The sequence below is a fragment of the Pristis pectinata genome, chromosome X (genome assembly GCF_009764475.1).
Source record: "Pristis pectinata isolate sPriPec2 chromosome X, sPriPec2.1.pri, whole genome shotgun sequence".
NCBI classification, from domain to species: Eukaryota; Metazoa; Chordata; class Chondrichthyes; order Rhinopristiformes; family Pristidae; genus Pristis; species Pristis pectinata.
The window spans coordinates 12736675-12756711 of record NC_067450.1 but is presented as its reverse complement, the minus strand read 5'-3'; the positions used below and the strand labels follow the sequence as shown (position 1 = coordinate 12756711).

The following is a 20037-nucleotide window of genomic DNA, read 5'->3' as shown; positions in this document are numbered from 1 at the left end:
GTCTGAAAGTTGCTGGGTGTTGAGGGACCTGAATGGCCCTGCACACAAACCACTTAATGTACAGGCTCAGCAAGCAGTCAGGAAGGCAAACTGTACACTGGACTTTATTACAAGAGGCTTTGTCATTTATATTCACGATTTGGATTAATAAGTTTGCAGATGACACCACAATTGGCGGTAATAGTGGGAAATGAAGGTTGTCTAAGGTTACAACAGGATCTAGGTGAACTGGGAAAGTGGGCCAAGGAACAGCAGATGGTGTTTAATTCAGATAAAATGCAAGGTGCTACATATTGGTAAGACAAACCAGGGCAGGACATACACAGTAACTGGTAGGGCTGTGGGGAGTGCTGTAGAACAGAGAGACCTAGGGGTACAGGTATATAGTTCCCTGAAAGTGGTGACACAGGGTGGTAAAGGTGGTGTTTGGCACGCTTGCCTTCATCGGACAGAATATCAAGAACAGGAGTTGGGACATCATGTTACAGCTGTGCAAGAAGTTGGTAAGGCCACACTTGGGAGTATTGTGCACAGCTCTGGTCACCCTGCTAGAGGAAGGATGTCATTAAACTGGGGAGGGTGTAAAAAAGATTTAGGATGCTATTGTTTCTGGTGGGCTTGATAGGCTCGGACTTTTTATCCCTGGAATGTAGAAGGTGACCTTAGAGAGGTTTATAAAATTATGAGGGGCATAGATAGACTGTGACCATTCACCTTTTTTCCCCCCAGGGTAGGGGAGTCTAAAACTGGAGGGCAGAAATTTAAGGTTAGAGGGGAAAGATTTAAAATGGACCCGAGGGGCAACTTTTTTCATACAGAGGGTGGTGGAGGTGGTAGAGATGGGTACAAGTCAATACCATACCGGTACTTGCAAAGGCAGGTTGTTGTGTAAGTAAACATTAGGGAGCATAGGCCCAGTCTGCTGAGAGTGTGTTTCAATGAGGCTCCCTCTCAATCTTCTACAATATCCTGACAGGGTCAATGCAGGGATGATGTTTTCCCTGGATGGAGGCATTTCAAACCAGGGAGTCAGGTATTCAGGATAAGAGGTCAGGCATTCAGGACAGAGTAGTAAAAGAGGTCAGTTAAGACTCAGTGACTGCGTCAATTTGCGGCCAGGATCGAGAGATTTTTTAGATTTTACAATAACTGGCTCAACAACAACAACAACAAAAAACAAACGAAAAATTTCATCTTTATTTCTCCCAATATGTACACACTTTGCAAGTCTGATCATAAACTGTGAAGAATGTAATACATCAGTCAAAATACACTCCAGTTAGTTCTAAGACACAGTGGGATGGGCCAAAACCTTGTTGAGTTGGGTACATTGACGACCACGTTGTTGCTATCAAACCAGATTACCAGCAACTAGGAAAGGAAAGACCAAGATTGGCATCTTGCTTACCACTGTTGTGTGTCAAACAGGGGTACCTGGAAGTAGAATCGAGTGAGTTTAACTTCAGTGACTGCTTGAATCCTGCACAGGCCCCACACCACAGGCTTGGGCCCCTAAACCAGGCAGTACAAAGAGCAGATTAAACTCAGGCCTCATCTACCCTTTCAAGTGGACATTGAACTTTTATCACATTGGGCTATTTCAAAGCAGGGCAGTTCTTTCTGGTGTCCTGGCCAATTTTCACCCACCACAAAACTTCAGTACAGAAAATTCATTGACTCTGAGCCTTATTGTATATGGCAAGTGCCACAAAGAGCAAAGCACTGATGTTCTCCCGGCATCGCAACAGTGATCCCAGTTCACAGCTATTTCTGCGTCCTGGGACAAGCAGAGGTAATGAAAGATTCCATACAAATTCCAAGTGCCCCTCCCTCTGCTTTAGTTTGTCACTCAGGTAGAATGGAGCTGGCTGCCCCAGTACACAGATCTCAGCCACGGTTGAGACGAGAGAGTGTTACACACGGGCAGACCCAGGTGCAGGGCGGGAGGGAGGGTTGGGGAGTACAGTGTCTGGAAGAGGAGACCTGGGCTGTCTTTCACTGATGCACATTAGGTGGAGGCAACAGTTCCAGTCTTGATGGGATATGTCCCCCACCGACCCTGCAAGTACAAAAGCTTGGGCAAGGTACCAGGATTCACCGATAAATAGCACTTCAAAAATTCAATCAAGAGGAGGCCATGTAAACATCAGACACAAGTCCATACAAGCCAGTAAATATGTAAGGGGCACATCAAACACACTGGAGCTCGAGTGTTTTGCCCAGATTGTTTTGCGGACTTGAACCCTTCCAGGGTGGTTTCTCTGCCCAGCATGCACTGCAGCTCAGCCATTGTAGTAGTCAATAAAAGGTCAAGCCTCCATCTCACAGGGGCAACGGGAAAAATTGGCCAACAGGGGAGAGGCTGAGAGAGCAATCCCTGGGATCGAGTCTTGCACCGGGGTGGGGGGGGGGGGGGGGGGGCTCAGGTGTCGAGGTAAAGTGTCAGAGGGGAACAAGTCGAAAGAAATCTCTACCCCAGAGAGCCGTCCGTGGCCAGGAGAGTTTTTGGATATTAAGGGACTCGGAGGACGTGAGGGGGGCGGGGGGATGGAGGGAGGGGGTGGGCGCATGAGCAAGAGGGGGGCAGAGTGCACAGGAGAGATGGGGGCTCCTCGCGAGAGAGGGGTAGAAGGGGGGGGTGCGAGGCAGGAGTGTGGACTCGAGGTTGTGGATCAACCAGAATCTTATTGAATCCAGAGACAGCTCGATGGGCTGAATGGCCTGGAGCAGGAGTGAGCTGGTGTGTCACACTAACCCTTCAGGAGTGCATGGAGAAAGATGGATTGATCCCTGGGAGTGCGAGGGAGGGCAGGACCGAGCCCCCGGGGAGGGTGGGACAGTGCCCCCGGGGAGTGTATTAGTACTTGAAGACGGCCCTAACCATTTCAACAGAAATCAAGGAACACCGGACTGAATGGCCCGACACCAATGAACCTGCCCAGCAAGAAATCAGCTAGTTGTTTGCACAGTGGATCCTTGTTTGAGACTGCAGCATTTGAAATTGTATTAGCAGCGTGTAGAAACAGATTTACAAATACCGTCACCAGCCACAACAGCACAGAGGCCCCATACAAAAAAATATCCAGAGATGAAGCCATTTGTTTATACAACAGCAGTAGTTACAAACATACCTAGCAAGCCAAAGTCAAAATACAGGCTCTAGAATATCAAGTTTCACATCAAAACAGAAGTATTTACAATTGTAACAATTTCTATTTGCATACCGTGAGGTAATTTTTTTTTAAAAAAAGGGATTGGGGATGGGCCAGGAAAATCAGTAGTTCCAGTACAATAAAAGAGATTCCCACTCGCAGTACATGCCAAACTATTTTGGCATCCCATTCCATACCAAGTGGGCATTCAGTGCCAGGCCAGGTTCAGCAGGGAGTCATTGTACCATCTGCAAGAGAGCTTGAAAGCAATCGAGGTGGCAAAAATGTTGTGTTTGCCTGGAAACCAAAAGAGGATGCTTGCACTTCACCACTGTACGGTTGGCTACAGTGGACGGGGGGGGGAGGAGAGTGGTGAAACAAGCCCCGCCATAAAACATTAACACCCATCACTGTTCACCAGGTAATCATATTTAACTGGAGATCTTCTCCTCTTATCAAACCCTTGTGAAAGAGGTGCAGGAAGGGCTTAACATGGACACAAAATCCTCACAGTTTAAAGAGAAAGCCCAAACTTACACAAAGGCTGTTCTGGTCAGAAATTAAACCTTCTTACCCAAAACTAAAAGACTGCAAATATGGTTAGACTGACTACAGCTTTAATTCTGTAATGTATGCAAGATGGTCAACATCTTCAAACCCAAGTGACTGGCATTTTTTTTGTTAAAAAAATAAAACAAAAATCTAGTTTGTGGCCCAGTCAGGAAGCGAGTTACAGATCAAAATGTTTAAGGTTCGAGTCAGTCTCTGTCAAAAATACGTTCCCAGCAAAAGAGAATAAATGATGAAGATGCATTGTCCTCTTGTGAGGGTGACGTTACCTTGCCTCAGTCCCTTTGCCTTGTGGAGCAAAGTGCTGGCAGTTGAACAAGGTGTTGAGGAGGGGCAGGGGCAGCTACTGGTAAGGTTACCATGGGGTAGGAGGCAGGAGGCAAAGGTAATGGGGAGGAGAATAAACAAGGGTAAGATTGGTTTGTCCCAAATGGCAGAATTAAGTTTGGGGGGCATTTGAGGTGGAGAAAACTCTGTCCCAAGTCCATCAAACAGCACCCTCTGGTGCCAGGAGCAAATGCTACAACTGCCTGCCTCCCGTGGGAGTTGCTGGCAAATTGCCCTAAACTGACAGCACTTTATATGTCACATTTGGAGCGAGCCCAAAAGGGTGCAGAAACAAAACGACAATAAAAAGCTCAGAGACGCAAGCAGAAAAAAAAACCTTAGCTAGCCACTTCCTCCTCCTCCTCCTCCTCCTCCACACCTGCTGGAGGTTGCGAAATTGCCACGTCACATCTCCCCACAATCTCACTCCCACCTCCAGATCTTGCATATTAAGAGCAACCAGTTAAAACCATCAAAAAAATTATATATATATATATATATATATATATATATATATATATATATATATATATATATATATATATATATATATATATAAAAACGCTGGGTCAGTTACACAATAAAAATGCTGGATTGCAACTCTGAAGGGGGAAGAGAAACCAAGAAAAGGTCTAAACTTCATTTTTGGACAAACTCAACCACAGAAGCAAGGCCTAGAGAAGAAGGATCTGCCTCCCTGGGTACAGGTCTGGAGACCTAACACACACTTTCACCAGGTGCCAATGTTGCCAGCTTTAGAGAGCCAAAGGAATGCAAGAAGGATCACTATAGAACCAGGGCCCTGTCAAGCAGAGGGGCATTATCTAAATATGGTTGGTAAACATTCAAAATCTTCATTCCTCCACCTTCCATAGCTCAATGGGGGCAAGAGGGGGGGAAAACAAAAAACTTTATTTCTCCCCATTTCCAAGAGGTGCCCCGACATGTCCTGTAACGCAGCACCAATGGACCATTTGCACTGTGGAGACTCTGGGACGTTCTGCAACACCAGCATTCTGCCACTAGGGACCAGCGGTGACCCTCCCCACTCTGCAGTGCAAGGACTGCAGGAAGCGGCCTCTGGTGGCAGAAGGCATCACTGCGGGTCTGGCGCCGACCCACCAGCAACTCCACATTGGCTTCCTCAGTACAAGAACCTTCACACCAACAGCCACCCTGGATTTCCGACCCAACCTCGTAGACTGACTGGATCACCAGCAGCTCAGTGCAAACACATTCAACAGTGTTCCCTGCTCAATGCAGGAAACTCATGGAAAAGGACGAATGTCCCAAGTTTCCCCTCAAATAGCTCAGCCTCTAAAATCTGCCCAGGAGCTGTGATTCATCTATGAAGCATTTTGGTACCAATAAATTAAAAGTAAATGGGTGCTTGATGGTTGGCCGAAGGGCCTATTTCCATGCTGTATGATGCCCTGACTAAGGTATTAGCTTAATTGCAATTTTAGGAGTCATACCTCAAGTAGGAGAGTCATACAGCAGGGAAACAGGCCCTTCGGCCCACTGAGTCCGTGCTGACCAACAACCACCCGTTAAAACTAATGCTATTTTATTTCCCCTCACATTCCCATCAGATTCTACCCCTCACCCACAAAATGGGGGCAAATTTACAGCAGCCAATTAACCCACCAACCCGCACATCTTTCAGATGCGAAAGGAAACCCACACAGTCACAGGGAGGACGTGCAAACTCCACACAGACTGTAGCGGAGATCAGGATCGAACCCGGGTCGCTGGTGCTGTGACGCAGTGGCAGTACCCGCTGCGCCACCCATGACTTCAAACCAATCCTCTTCGTAACCAATGTGATTGGCATGCTTTGGCCAGTCACACCTTGGGATGGCTCACAATCTACATTTAATGGTGCCAGGTGTTTCCTTACACCACATTGACGATAGTGTACAGATTTTAATGTGAAGGCAGCTGATCAAATGTTCATACCCCCTGCAACTTTGTAAAAGTTTTCCAAAGCAGCAAGTCGAAAGATTAATTTCACTTCACAGTAGGGCTCGTTCCCTCCCCACCCCAGGAACCCTGTTTACACAACGGCATCAGACTCTTATCTTCAGCCTGGGCACACTTACACAGCCAATCCCAGTAAATCCGACAACAAAAAACACACGGATGCACTGGCTCCATGTATCATTGAAACCGCCAGGTCAGTCGTCCTTGCTGCACCGAAGATTAAAGATTGTTCTTGGTACAAAGTCAACCTGCTTTATACAGTGACCTGAAAGCCAGTTAAGACAAGAGGTTCTGTTTCAATAAACTGCTCCTCCCGTCTCTCCTACCTGGCAACTCCATTTATTTTTATGTACACAATTTTTTAAAAAAATGAGGAAGTGACCTTCTCCATTTCTTACATGAACCTTAAAATACATTTTAAAAAATTACTAAAATAAAATTTAAAAACAGAACTCAGGGGCACCCACTGTTTAAAGGGCACATTGCAATTTCAAAACAAGCCAAATAGTTTCATGATTCACTCAAAATCAAACATGCAGATGCCAATTTTTAGTCACGAGTAGTTCTACAATTGCCCCTTCACTGGGGAACACTTGTCCCGCATTTTGAATACCACCAATTTCGTACTAAATTTGATATACAACAAGTTTCTAATACTTAGTGTAGTGTTAGTTTGCACCTCGTTCTCGCCCCCCCCCTCCCCTTTAATAAAACAGGATACATTTCCAGTCAACACTTCAGCAGATTGGCTCTAAAGTTGTGAGGTAGACATTGCTCTGCAGCCATTTTGCCAGGTGGAGAATGGTGTTGGTTCAATTCCAGTGCCGTGCTTCCCCGCTTCCCACATCCCGTCCTTACATTTTCACATCTTCCTGTATGCTTAGCTGCGACAACGCTTTCTTGATGCGGAGAGCAGTCAGCCTGGCTGCTCCGTTGGCGTACCAGCATTCCCGCATGATCCTGGTCATGACTCGTAACGCCTGGTTTCAGAGACAGGTAGATAAAGGAAGGAGACGTCATTGTATGCAAATACTAGTGCGGGCCCACCCCCACCAATTGCGCTCTTCAACGGGGACCCCAACGCACCTCATTGCCCCCTCTTCTGGGCCTTGAGGGTAAACAATCTACATCCCACTTCAGCTCATCCACTTCCAGATCAACGCCTAGACCACACAGGAGAATTTGCGCACAAACCATGGCTTTACCTCAATACTAAGGAATTTAATAAGATTGGTTGCAGGAAAACCATAGCTGTGGGTGAGGGGAGGTGGGGGGGGGGTGGGGGGAGGGGGGGAGGGAAGATGAGAAAGAGAGCAAACAGAGTCTGCACTGAATGCCTCACCTGAGAGAAAGCACCTCCAATGGAGCTGTGTCAAAGTTCCAGTACAGGTGATGGCCATTTGGCCCATTGGTAGCTCCTAGTGGAGCAACCCAACTATCCAACTCCCCCACACATAAGAGTCACAGAACTTGCACGTTTTTAATTCCATTGTTACATTATTCTTTAAGGGCCATTCTCAGGAATGGAACAACAGAGCTCACTGTTGTGGGATGCCTTGGCTGCCAAAATGGCCCCTAGGCTACGTTCTGACGTCAATAGCTACATGCTCCTTTCCAGGAACTAAGTTCTTTAGGATACCAAGGACTTCTCGGGAGAGTGGAATCTCTCCTGGATACCCCTCCCGGCATGCTTACCTCACTGCTGTTCCAAATATTAGGGACATTTGGCCTCCGATTCTGTTCGCAAACAACCTTCCTCATTTCCTCAATGGAGGGGTCAGAGGGCACAAGGTCAAAGTACGGCAGCTGGTAATCCTCATGGGCTCCTAGATTTAAAAAGTTAACTAGATAAAGGCAAAAGCTGTAATTTCTAGATTCTAACCAAAACTGTCCGAGAAGACCCAAAGCTTGGAACAGCTCTCCATTGCCAAAGGGTTGTAAGGATGAATTAAAGACAAAACGCAAAAGGGAGCTTCTCAAAGTACAATCCTCCCAAGGGAGAACAGAAACAAAGGGATTCACCCCTACCTGAGCGAGGCAGCCTCACTTCCTTCCCCCATCTCGATTATTTTTATAAGGAGTAAAATGTTCAAAGTAAATAGAGTCAGAGTCATACAGCACGGAAACAGGCCCTTCAGCCCAACTGGTCCATGCCGACCAAGGTGTCCACTGAAGCTAGTCCCACTTGCCTGCGTTTGGCCCGTATCCCTCTAAACTTTTCCTATCCATGTACTTATCCAAATGTCTCTTAAATGTCATTTTTGTACCTGCCTCGGCCACTTCCTCTGGCAGCTCGTTCCATATACCCACCACCCTCTGCGTGAAGAAGTTGCCCCTCAGGTCCCCTTTTAAACCTTTCCCCTCTCACCTTAAACCTGTGCCCTCTAGTTTTCGGTTCCCTTTCTTTGGGAAAAAGGCAGGGTGAGTGCACACAATGATTTTATACACCTTGATAAGGTCACCCCTCAGTCCCAGCCTGCCAAGCTTCTCCCTATAACTCAGTCCCTCAAGTCCTGGCAACATTCTCGTAAATCCTCTTTGCCCTCCTTGCAGCTTAATGACATCTCTCCTACAACAGGGTGAAGTGAAAGACCATTTCTCCCCTGGAGACTGCTCAAGGTTCATCTTCGATTCCTCGAGGGTCCAGGACAATCCCGAAGGTTGCCAACATTAATGCCAGTACAAATGTTATAGTATAACCTAGGCAACTTCAAGGTCAACGGCACCATCCCTGTCCTCCCCATTGCCAGATACATCCTGGATTGGAATGACACAAGGAGTAAACATGGTGAAACAGGGCAGCCACAGACCAAGTAAAAACAGGTAATTCAGGGCAGATGCAGCCAAATCCAAAATCAGAGTCAACTCAACACTTGCCCAGAACCAGGCTTCCTGGAAAATAGACATCTCTTTCCCAATGCTTTGAGAAATTTTTGTTGGACTAGGGGTTGAAGTGTATAAAACCAAGGGAGGTAGACGAGAGTCTAGATAAGAGATCATATGCAATCTGACTGAATGGCAGAACAGGTTCAAGGGGCCGAATGTGGGCTCTGACAACAGATTTCTGCTGCACAAGTCGGACGCTGGTGCAGCGCACCGTTTTCACCAAACTTGCAGTGTCAACGGGGTGTCAAGTGGGCCTAAAATTCCCCAAATCAAAAGACGAGGAGGGGTCTGGGACTGGGGCGCGGCAGCTTCCAGTAAAGTACCTCCAGCAGAGCACCTCCGAGCGATCTCCCAGTACACCAGCCCCAGGGCATAAATGTCAGCACATTTGAAGGAATCGAAGTGTTGCATGTTGATCGTCTCATCCAGTACTTCTGGAGCCATGTACCTTCAGAGGAAACACAGGCAAGTGGATAATGAAACGGTAGAACCACAAAATAATGACGATGAGACAGTGCACTTAAAAGGAGCAAAGCAGGCTGCCTCAATCTTCAGAGGGTATAACGGCGCTCAAAGGGCAGGGAATGCAACCTGCATTAGTAATGGTTTATTATTGTCACTTGTACCGAGGTACAGTGAAAAACTTGTCTTGCATACAGATCGTACAGGTCAATTCATTACACAGTGCAGTTACATTGAGCTAGTACAGACTGCATTGATGTAGTACAGGTAAAAACAATAAGAGTACAGAGTAAAGTGTCACAGCTACAGAGAAAGTGCAGTGCAATAAGGTGCAAGGTCACAACAAGGTAGATCGTGAGGTCAGAGTCCATCTCATCGTATAAGGGAACCGTTGAATAGTCTTATCACTGGGGTAGAAGCTGTCCTTGAGCCTGCTGGTACATGCTCTCAGGCTCCTGTATCTTCTGCCTGATGGGAGAGGGGGAGAAGAGAGAATGACCCGGGTGGGTGGGGTCTTTGATTATGCTGGCTGCTTCACCAAGACAGCGAGAGGTATAGACAGAGTCTAAGGAGGGGAGGCTGGTGTCCGTGATGCGCTGGGTTGTGTCCACAGCTCTCTGCAGTTTCTTGCGGTCCTGGGCAGAGCAAGACCGCAAGAAACAAGCGGCAACGGTAGGAGCTGCTGCCGGACTGCCTTAAATCGGAAGGTCACTGGTTCGAATCACCTCGTGCCATACCGAGGGAGTGCCGCCCTATTTTGGGCAAGGATGGGTCCCTTGAGAGCATTGGGAATGGCCACTTCAATAGTCTATTGGAGAGCAGACACTGCTCAGCTCTCCCCAGCTGACCATTGTTGATCTTGATCTCCTGTGATAATGGGCAGGGGCAAGGCCAAATCAAGTACGAATGCATTACACTGAGGAATCAGTAACTGAAAGCTCACAGAGCAACTCATGTTAACGCTGCGTCAGATTCATAGTGTAGGAACAAACAACTCAACTGGTCAGCGCTGGGCGTTTACGTCAGATGCAAGGCTCCTCCCACCCAATCAATATATCTTTGTTCCTTTAGCTGATATCCAGCTTCCCCCCAATGCATCTGGCTGCCTCAACCTCTCTCTGGGCTGCAATGGTGGTGCTGCTGGCTCACAGCTCCAGAGACCCAGGTTCGATCCCGACCTTGGGTGCAGTCGGTGTGGAGTTTGCACATTCTCCGTGTGACTGAGTGGGATCCCCCCCGGGGGTGCTCTGGTTTCCTCCCACATCCCAAAACGTGTGTGTGTGTGTGTGTGTGTGTGTGTGTGTGTGTGTGTGTGTGTGTGTGTGTGTTAACTCGCCGCTGTAAATTGCCCCCAGTGTGTGGGTGAGGGGTTAAATGTGGCCCGAGTGCATTGGTCAAATGGCAAAAAAAAAGAATCAAAAAAAGAGGGGTTGGTGGGCCTGTGAGAGAGAGAGTAGGCTGTAGGGAAAGGAGAGGAAATGGGACTGATGGGATTGGACCAATTGGTTCGAAGGGCCTGTTTCTGTGCTGAATGACTATGCTGTTGGCAGCTGGGCATGGATCCAAGTTGGCCAAATGGAACCTTTCCTTTGTAATAAAGTATCATTGTCTCCACATTGTCTTTCATTATTTTCAGGTCTCGATTGGACCTGATCCTCCACTTTCCATTTCCGCGGAAAGGTGGAAAAAGACTCCGCTTATTCTAAAGAACTTCAACCAGAACAAACTCCCGCACCCAAAAGGCAGGATGGAATCAGCTGACGAGGTTAAATTCACTCAGGGGCCCTTGCAGACAAGTACGTTAGTAACTGCCCTGCCTTTACCCTGGGCTGGAGTTTCATAGGCGTGGGCCCACCGAGGCAAACCTCACCTTGGGGATCCACAACCGTTACGGGATGGGACTTCTCTTTAGCAATCCCCTGACTATGCGCAGATGTCAGGCATTGGAAGTTGAGTGACAAGGACCCCACCAACCCCTTCCCACATAAAGTAATCCCAGAGGACAGTGTGTGCAACACCACTGGCATTTGACAACACTAACAAGTAGTACACCCCTGCGTTACAGAGGAGTTGCATTCTATGGAAACCGTCTGTATTGCGATTTTCCTTAACACAAACCCTTGACAGTTGTTGGTTCCTTGGCAGTTTGTGTTTACTTAGTTATTTTTCTCACCTAAATTCCATAAGAGCGGATTTTTCTTCTGTATATCAAATGTTTTGGTAGTGATTTGTGAATTCTGAGGACGGACTTCCGTTACCCGAGCGACCATAACGTGGGCTACATTGCACATCAAGTTCGCACACAAACCACATAGCATGACTTGCCCTGCCAGCCACCACTGGTGTTTGGCCTGTGGGTTTGGCATGCGTGCATGTTCCCATAGCAACCTGCTTTGAGTTTACAACATCGGTAAAGTTTTTTTTTCCATGCCGACTTAAATCGAAGTACTGAAATTTTGTGTGGTGAATGGGGAGCAGGAAGTGAAAACGCCAGGTACCGTTTTGTGCCCACTCTCTGATTGGGGGCGATGTCAATGGTGTCAGTCAGCGAGTCGTGCCTGACAGCCAGGCCTAGGTCAGCTATCGCACACATGCCGTTCTTCTTCACCAGGATATTCTTGGACTTCAGGTCACGATGGGCAATCCCAGGTTTGCCTGCAAAGACAAAGCGAGTTCTGAAATGGCCGTGCGTGCAAAAACTAAAATCCTCGGACTTAGCAACTGAGGAAGAAAGAGGGAGAAAAAAACGAGTAGGAGTCTTCCCCGCCACTGCTCCCCATCCCTGGACGTGCCCTGCATTGGTTCTGGACTATTCACCCTCAATCTAAACAGATCATCTACTTATCATGGCATTGCTGTTTGTGTGAGCTTACTGGGTGTAAAATGGCAGCCGTGCTCCCAATGTTACTATACTTCAAAAGGAATTTCATTGGCTGTGAAGCAGAGAGAACTTGAAAGTTCTGAAAGGTGCCAAGTATGTGAGAGTCTACCTCGAGTTACATAATCAAGAGAAGAGTTTGAGGGAACTTGCACAAACAGCTGAGGAAGAAAGTAATAAAAAGGATATGGTGATGAGGTGAATATGAAGTAATGTCGGAGGTGGTTGGGATGGAGCTGAGATGCCAGCATGGAACAGTTGGGCTGACTGGCCTGTGAATCTGTATGCCCCACACAGATGTTGTTGTGTGAAAAGGTTCTTTTGGAATCTTAAAGATGGAGGGGTCTGGACACAGGCTTTGGATTTTAAAAGTAGTTTAATCACAAAGGCAAATGCGGGGACAGAATGAATGGGAACAGATGCACACTCACACACACGCACGCAGGAGACCGCGAACGTGAGGGGGGATTGTAACGAGGATGAGATACACACACACACACACAAACACAACAAACCAGGTACAGCTTATCAAGGGATAAACACTTCAATGCCTGAACACCTTGACCCAAACAAGCATTGGCCCCAACACTCCCTGGAATCTGACTAAGACGCTCCTAAACCACGTGGTGATGCACACTCTTACCAGTGGTCTCTGCAGCGTTGTCTCACTACTCCTGGGGCAGTCGAAAGAGGGCGGGCCAAGGGATTGCAACACTCTTTATAGTGCTGGGAGGCTGGGTGGAGCCTGGCCAGGTGATTTAGACAGGCCAATGGTTTGGAGGTCAAGGACAAAGGTGCCTGCCAAGGACAATGGTCAGACAGGTTCAGGAACAAAGGTGCTCTCCTAGGCCAATCCCTATGCCCACACCTGATGGGTGGGGTGGAGCCACACCTTGATTGACAGTGGTGTCACTTCCGATCCATAGAATAATAAAACACAATATAGGCCCTTCGGCCCACCATGTTGATCCGAGGAGCAATGCTGTCCTCCGACCAGAGGGGTCAGTGTTGTTACTGTCACGTGACAGCCATCTACTACAGATGTCCTCACGCTGCACATGCAGAAACCTTGCATCCTCCACAAACCCAATGATCAGTCCTGGTATCCCGACTCTCACCAGTCCCTATTCACCTCTGGAATCCGAGTCCAACCTCACAATCCACCTCTGCCCTGTATAAAATTCTCATCCTCTGGAGCATGGTCCATGGGATCTCACTTTCCCTTCTCTGTCCTGCAGCCTACAAGCCTGAGCTTTCTGCCTTCCTCAAAGTCTGGCCCTGTGCACATCCTCGATTCACACCATTCCACCACTGGCAACCATGCTTTCTGCTGCCAAGGACAAAGTATTTGCCGTAACGTGGCTGTGTCCAATTTTGTCTGATAACACCCCTGTGAAAGGTCCCAGGAAATTCTCCTACATGGAGGAATGTCGGTGAGTGTAGATGGGTAGTTGAGGGCCAGCATGGACTCAGGGGGCTGAAGGGCCTGTTTCCATGCTCTCTGATTACCTTGATGGTGTGACCCGGCAATGACAAGGTCATTGAAAGTCAAGGGCAGGTGATTTGACTCTTGGTTGGAGATGGTCATGTGTGCCACAAAATTGCCAGGCAACGTTACTTGCCACATATCAGCCCATGCCTGAATGTTGTCCAGGTCTTGCTACGTGCAGACCATGGGCTGCTTCATCTGCTGAGGAGCTGTGAATGGAACTGAACACGGTGCATCATCAGTGAACATCCCCACTTCTGACCTCCTGATGGAAGGAAGGACACTGCCCTTAGCACAACTTGGCTGTGGAGGTGCATTATACCACAGCTTGCTAAAACAGTTGTGCTGTAGTAATGTTGTGAAGTCCCACCTGCCTGTAGACTATGGAGCATGCTAAAAAGGACTTTTACCCTGTTGCAAAAGCTGGTTGCAAGACTGTTGCCATAGTCACTGCTTACCTCTCAAATTTTGAATCTAGAAACACTGCCACTGGTACTATAGCAACCAAAGAATTAGTATTTCTATGGCACCTTTCAACTGAGTAAAAAGGTCCCAAAGTGCTTCAAGGTAGTATTATTCAATAAAATTTTTACACAGCATCATGATGAAGTCAGGAGCCAGCAGGTGATGTTAGGTTCGAGTCAAATAGGAAGGTTTTAAAAATATTTTAGGAAGACAGAGAGGGGGGATCTAGGAATGGAATTCCAGAGCTCACAACTTTGGCCCCCAGTGATGGACAATAGCGATGCCTTTGAAAGAGAAGTGGTGTAGAGCAGGAAGATACATTGGCCGCAGCCAAGGGTTGTGGATCACCAGAGCGAGGCAAACTCGCTCAGATCGTACAGGGCTCCGAGACCACTTTTGGAGCACCGTGCACAGCTCTGGAATTCATTCCTAGATAAGGATCATACTTGCCTTGGAATTGATGCAAGTCTGGGATGAGTGGCTGTCTTACGAAGAGAGACCATGTAAGTTTGGCCTGAAGTCCCATTTAGAAGAATGAGAGGTGATCTCTAGGATACGTACCAGGGATTGACAGGGTTAACGCCCGTTTTTCCAGCAGGGAACTCTAGAACCGGGAGCACCACGTCAGGATAAGGTGCTGGCCGTTTAGAACAAAGATCAGGGGAAAGTTCTTTACACAAAAGTTGCCACTTCAAAAGGGCTGTGCACGCTCAGTCATGGATTACATACACAGCTCGGATGGATTAGATTTTTGGACACCAAGGGACATGGGGATCAGGCATCAAAGTGGATGCGAGGCAGAATGATGGGGCAGGACTCAGGGGCCGTCCAACCAGGACATGCTCAACTGTTGACATGACGCTGACCCTGCTTGTACTAAGCTGCTGGTAGTGATGGTTTAGGAACCTGCTCCTGACTCTATCCATGATCAGTGGGGTCATTTATTCAATTCAGTGAGTGGGTTTAACTCCAGGCAGTTTGCTTTGGCATCATACCACCCAGAGAAACACTATGCTAGAAGTCACCTTTCACAGCCTCTGTCCCAAAGTGTTTTACAACCAAGGAGCTACCTTCAATGTGGAGTCTAGTTGAGAGAAGAAAAACACGAGAGCTAATGTGTGCACGACAGACAGAACAGAGATAACAACCAGATATCTGTTCCATTGCAGAGTGGCGCAGTTGGTAGACCTGCTATCTCACAGCTCCAGAGACCCGGGTTCGATCCCGATCTCCGGCGCTGTCTGTGTGGAGTTTGCACGTTCTCCCTGTGACCGCATGAGTTTCCCCCGGGTGCTCTGGTTTCCTCCCACATCCCAAAGACGTGCAGGTCTGTGGATTAATTGATGAGGGGTAGAATCTGGGGGGAGTTGATGGGAATGTGGGGAGAATAAAATGGGATCAGTGCAAATGGGTGATTGATGGACAGCATAGACGTGGTGCGCCGAAGGGCCTTGTTTCCATGCTGTATGACTACTAATACCGGTTGAGGGATAAATATTGACTCCACCACCCAAGGATACAGACAGGGCCTCTGTTTGATGCCTCATCTGGGACCAGCAATTGTACAGGGAGCCCTCAGTACCATCAGCTGAGCTTTGCTTCAGAAATGGCCCCAGAATCAGAGGGAAGGAGCGAGTGACTAGTGCAAGCTGACAGCTGACGTGAAAAGCTGCCAACTCCACTTGTACAACATCCTCTGTTTTTTGCACTCGACGTTGCGTCAGATGTTTTGGGGAAAGCTGTGCTACGTTGAGGCCGTGAGCAAGTTCCTGTGAGAAAACAGCTGGGATTACTCCCTTAACAACAATCCCTTGGCCACTCTGTCCTTGCAATGGGCACTGATCTCCTGCCTCCCTATCTTGACAAATTTATGACTTTTACCACCCCCACCGCCCGCCCCAAATTCTTTGCTTCAGGTTTCCACCAATTCCCCACACCCCTGTCTGCCCCCCTGCCAACTCTACAAGAAAAAAAATCACCGAAACTTCTTGTATCCAAGTCACTGATGTCATCCCACAGGGGTGACAATGATAAAACTCTCTACTCTTTTTGTTTGGGCTAGTCTGAAGCCTTCGACACAGTGACCACTGCATCTTCCTCTTCCTCTGGCTGGTGGGATAAACATATGACTGGATCCGGTTTCAAGCTATTCCACAGCAACCGGAGGGTGACTGATGACACCTACCCACCCTGCTTACACCATCTCCAATCCCCTCTGGCCCCCACTCCGAACACAGTTCCCTCGCTCGAGACTCCATCTCATTGTTCCTGACCATTTGCTGCTGAAAGCTCATTCATACCCACGGCTGCCTGGGCTCCGATCTGGAATTCCCTCCCTACCATCCCAACCCCTTTGCTTAGATCCCACCTCTAGGAGCGACCTCTTGGTCACCTCCTCCAACGTACTTTTGCTCGAGTCACAGAGAGTCACTCAGCACGGAAACAGGCCCTTCGGCCCGCCGAGTCCGTGCCGACCATCAACCACCCATTTACACTGATCCCATTTTATTCTCCCCACATTCCCATCAACTCCCCCCAGATTCTACCCCTCACCCACACGAGGGGCAATTTACAGCGGGCTTCGTCTTTAGGATGTGGGAGGAAACCGGAGCACCCCGGGGGGAAACCCACGCGGTCACAGGGAGAACGTGCGAACTCCACACAGACAACGCCGGAGGTCGGGATCGAACCCGGGTCTCTGGAGCTGGGAGGCAGCGGCTCTACCCACTGCGCCACTGTGCTGCCCTTACGGTAACAGCTATCAACATAGGGATTAGGAGGAGGAGGGGGTGATTCAGCCATCGCGCCTGCTCCACCATTCAATATGGTCACAGCTGATCGTCCAAATTCAGTCGCAAAAAACAAACTGCTGGAGGACCTCGGTGGGTCGAGCAGCATCTGTAGAGGCAGACATTTCGGGTCGAGACCCTGCATCAGGACTGAAAAAAGTGTTGGGGGGGGGGATGACCAGTATAAAGAGGGGAGGGGGAGGAGTGAGGCAGGAATTAGGTGGAGGAGGGGAACAAAACTGGGCAGGGGGGTGGGTAGGTGAGAGAACCCTTCCAGGTGAAGCAAAGATTCACATTCACATGCACCTCCTCCATTTGGTGCTCTCAACTTGGTCTCCCCTACGTTGGTGAGACCAAGTGTAGACTGGGCAACCGCTTTGTGGAACACCTGCGTCCTGATCTCCTGGTTACACGCCATTTCATCTCCCCTTCCCACACTGGCCTGCCAGTCCTCAGCCTTCCCCACTGCCTCACCAACCAGAACAACACCTCGTACTCCGCCTGGGTAGTCTACAGCCCAATGGCATGAACATTGAACTTCCCAATTCCAGGTAACCCACATCCTCTCTCTCTCCTTCTGGTTCCCCCAGGTCCTCTCACCCCTCCTCCCTCCACATTTTCCCCCAAACACTCCCAGCCCCCTTACTCAGTTTTATCCCCTCCCCCACTAGCTCCATTTTCCCCCTCACCCCTCCCTTTATCTGGTTCCACTCCTTACCTTCCTTACTTATTACATTCCAACATCTACAGCCTCTTGTGTTTCCACTTATCACCTTCCAGCCTGTCTCTACCTCCACCTCCCCTCCCCCCCACCTGGATCCATTTGCCTCCTTTCCGTTTCCCCCCCCCCCACCTCCTCCTCATCTGTCTCTACCGACCACCCACTGTCTCCCATCTCCACCCCTCCCATCCCAGTCCCATCTGCCCATCAGCTCCCTCCTCACCCGGATCCACTTATCACCTGCCAGCCCCTCCCTCTCATCTCTCTGTACTGGCCATCTCCCCTCTCAGTCCTGAGGCAGGGTCTCAACCCGAAACATCGACCATCCCTCTGCCTCCGCGGATGCCGTTTGACCCACTGAGTCCCTCTAGCAGTTTGTTTCTTTGATCTAGATTCCAGCATCTGGCGCCTCTTCTGTCTCCACATCCAGTCCCCTGTTCCACCTTTCTCCCTGTATCCCTTGGTCCCTCCAGCCCCAAGAACAACATCTAACTCCTTCCTGACTATATTTAATGGTTTGTCTTCAACTGCCTTCTGTGGTGGAGAGTTCCCTGGGAGAAGAAATTTCTCCTCATCTCAGTCCTAACGGACTTGCCCCTTATCCTTACACTGTGACCCCTGGTCCTGAACTCCCCCCCCCACCCACCATCGGAAACATCCTTCCTGCATTTAATCTGTCCAGTCCCATTAGAATTTTGTTTCTATAGGATTCCAATATTGGTCTGAATATTCCCCTACAAAGCAGGTTGGGATATTTTTGCCGCACCCTTAGTTTAATGGCGCATTCACAGGGTCACACCCATTCCAAGGTTTCATTTGGCCGTCGAGTCAACAGCTCTGCCACTAATAAAACAATATCAGATTAAAGTACGTAAACATCCAGAGCTGATTCACAGAGGTCAAATCAACACTAAAACCAGGTCGAATCCTTACCCTGGGTGCCCACGATTTCCATGTGCAAATGTGCCAACCCACTGACCGCTGAGAGAGCCAGCTTGATGAGCCCTTCGACAGTGACCGTATACTTGTTCAGGTAATCAAAGAGAGAGCCATGCTCATGATAGTCCGACACAAGCCATAACTGCGTCCACGTGCCATTATCTGTGGGATGGAGAAGGTTAAATTGAAAGGAGGACAACAACAAGAAATAAAAAGCAAGGCACTGGCACAGAGGTGAAGTTAGTTGCCTCACTGGCAATGTAACGAGTGGTGCGCCACAGGGATCAGTGCTGGGGCCTCAACTTTTTACAGTTTATATCAATGACCTGGATGAAGGCACCAAAGGTACGGTTGCTAAACTTGCTGACGACACAAAGACAGGCACGACTCTACAGTTTCCGATTGCTCCACTATTGTTGGCCAAGCCTGAATCCCAGACTCTGGATTGTGGGCTCTAAATCGGCTCCTTCCCCCGTCCCTCTCCCTTCCCCCGTCCCTCTCCCTTCCTCCCCGCTAAGACTCTTCAAACCAATCTCCGGCTCACCTGTCCTAACAGCTACATAACTTGGAATCAAGTTGCGCTGGACAATACTGCCAGACATTGCAAAATCAGTGGAATCCATTGAACAAATGGACTGTTTCACTGAACTAACATCCCAAAAACCAGTGAAATTCATGGCCTTCTTTCTGCACCGTTCAATCCACCTTGCCCACAACCCCACCTTACACAAGGATCTGAACCAAGGGTCGTGGCAGCACAGACTCAGCACACACACACACACACACCACTCAGACTAAACCATTGGCCAACACAAAGTTAATGGGAGAATAAGCTGCCATACCTTTATTGTCTGCTGCGATGAAACCCAAAATGTTCTCGTGACGCAACATGACCGTCTGGTAGATCTCAGCTTCCCTGAACCAGGAGCGTTCTTCTCGGGAGGAGAATATTTTGACGGCCACATCGCCGCCTCTCCATTTCCCACGCCACACTTCCCCAAAGCGTCCTTTGCCAATTATTTCCTGAAGGACTATGGTCCTCGCAATGGTACGCTGCACAAACAAAGGCAAGCCTGCAGGGAGAACGAACAGGAGACGCCGCCAACAATTAGTCAAAATGCGCTTACGGGTCATTGCGCATACAGAGACAAGCACCCACACACAGCGACTCACCAGAGATTAGTGGAATCTGCCCAATACATCACAGGCACAGCCCTCCCCACCACTGACAGCATCTACAGGAGGCGCTGCCTCAAGGCGGCAACGTCCATCATCAAAGATCCCCACCATCCGGGCCGTGCCATCTTCTCACAGCTACCATCGGGCAGGAGGTACAGAAGTCCCACACCACCAGGTTCAGGAACAGCTACTTCCCT

The 20037-nt window shown here is 48.8% G+C and overlaps 1 protein-coding gene across 2 annotated transcripts in view; it reads right to left on the bottom strand.

Annotated features, from left to right (window-relative positions):
* Window positions 1-1179: 1179 nt before the first annotated feature.
* The window catches only part of LOC127567052 (activin receptor type-1B-like), a 64193-nt gene continuing 45335 nt past the window's right edge, over window positions 1180-20037 (bottom strand). For both annotated transcript variants that reach the window (XM_052009717.1, XM_052009718.1), the window contains 6 exons: window positions 19504-19734; window positions 18656-18823; window positions 11879-12035; window positions 9242-9366; window positions 7728-7858; window positions 1180-7012 (listed from right to left, as the gene is read on the bottom strand). In XM_052009717.1, the coding sequence (XP_051865677.1) occupies window positions 6887-7012; window positions 7728-7858; window positions 9242-9366; window positions 11879-12035; window positions 18656-18823; window positions 19504-19734 (938 nt within the window). In that variant the 3' untranslated portion in view covers window positions 1180-6886. The remainder of the gene's footprint in view (window positions 7013-7727; window positions 7859-9241; window positions 9367-11878; window positions 12036-18655; window positions 18824-19503; window positions 19735-20037) is intronic.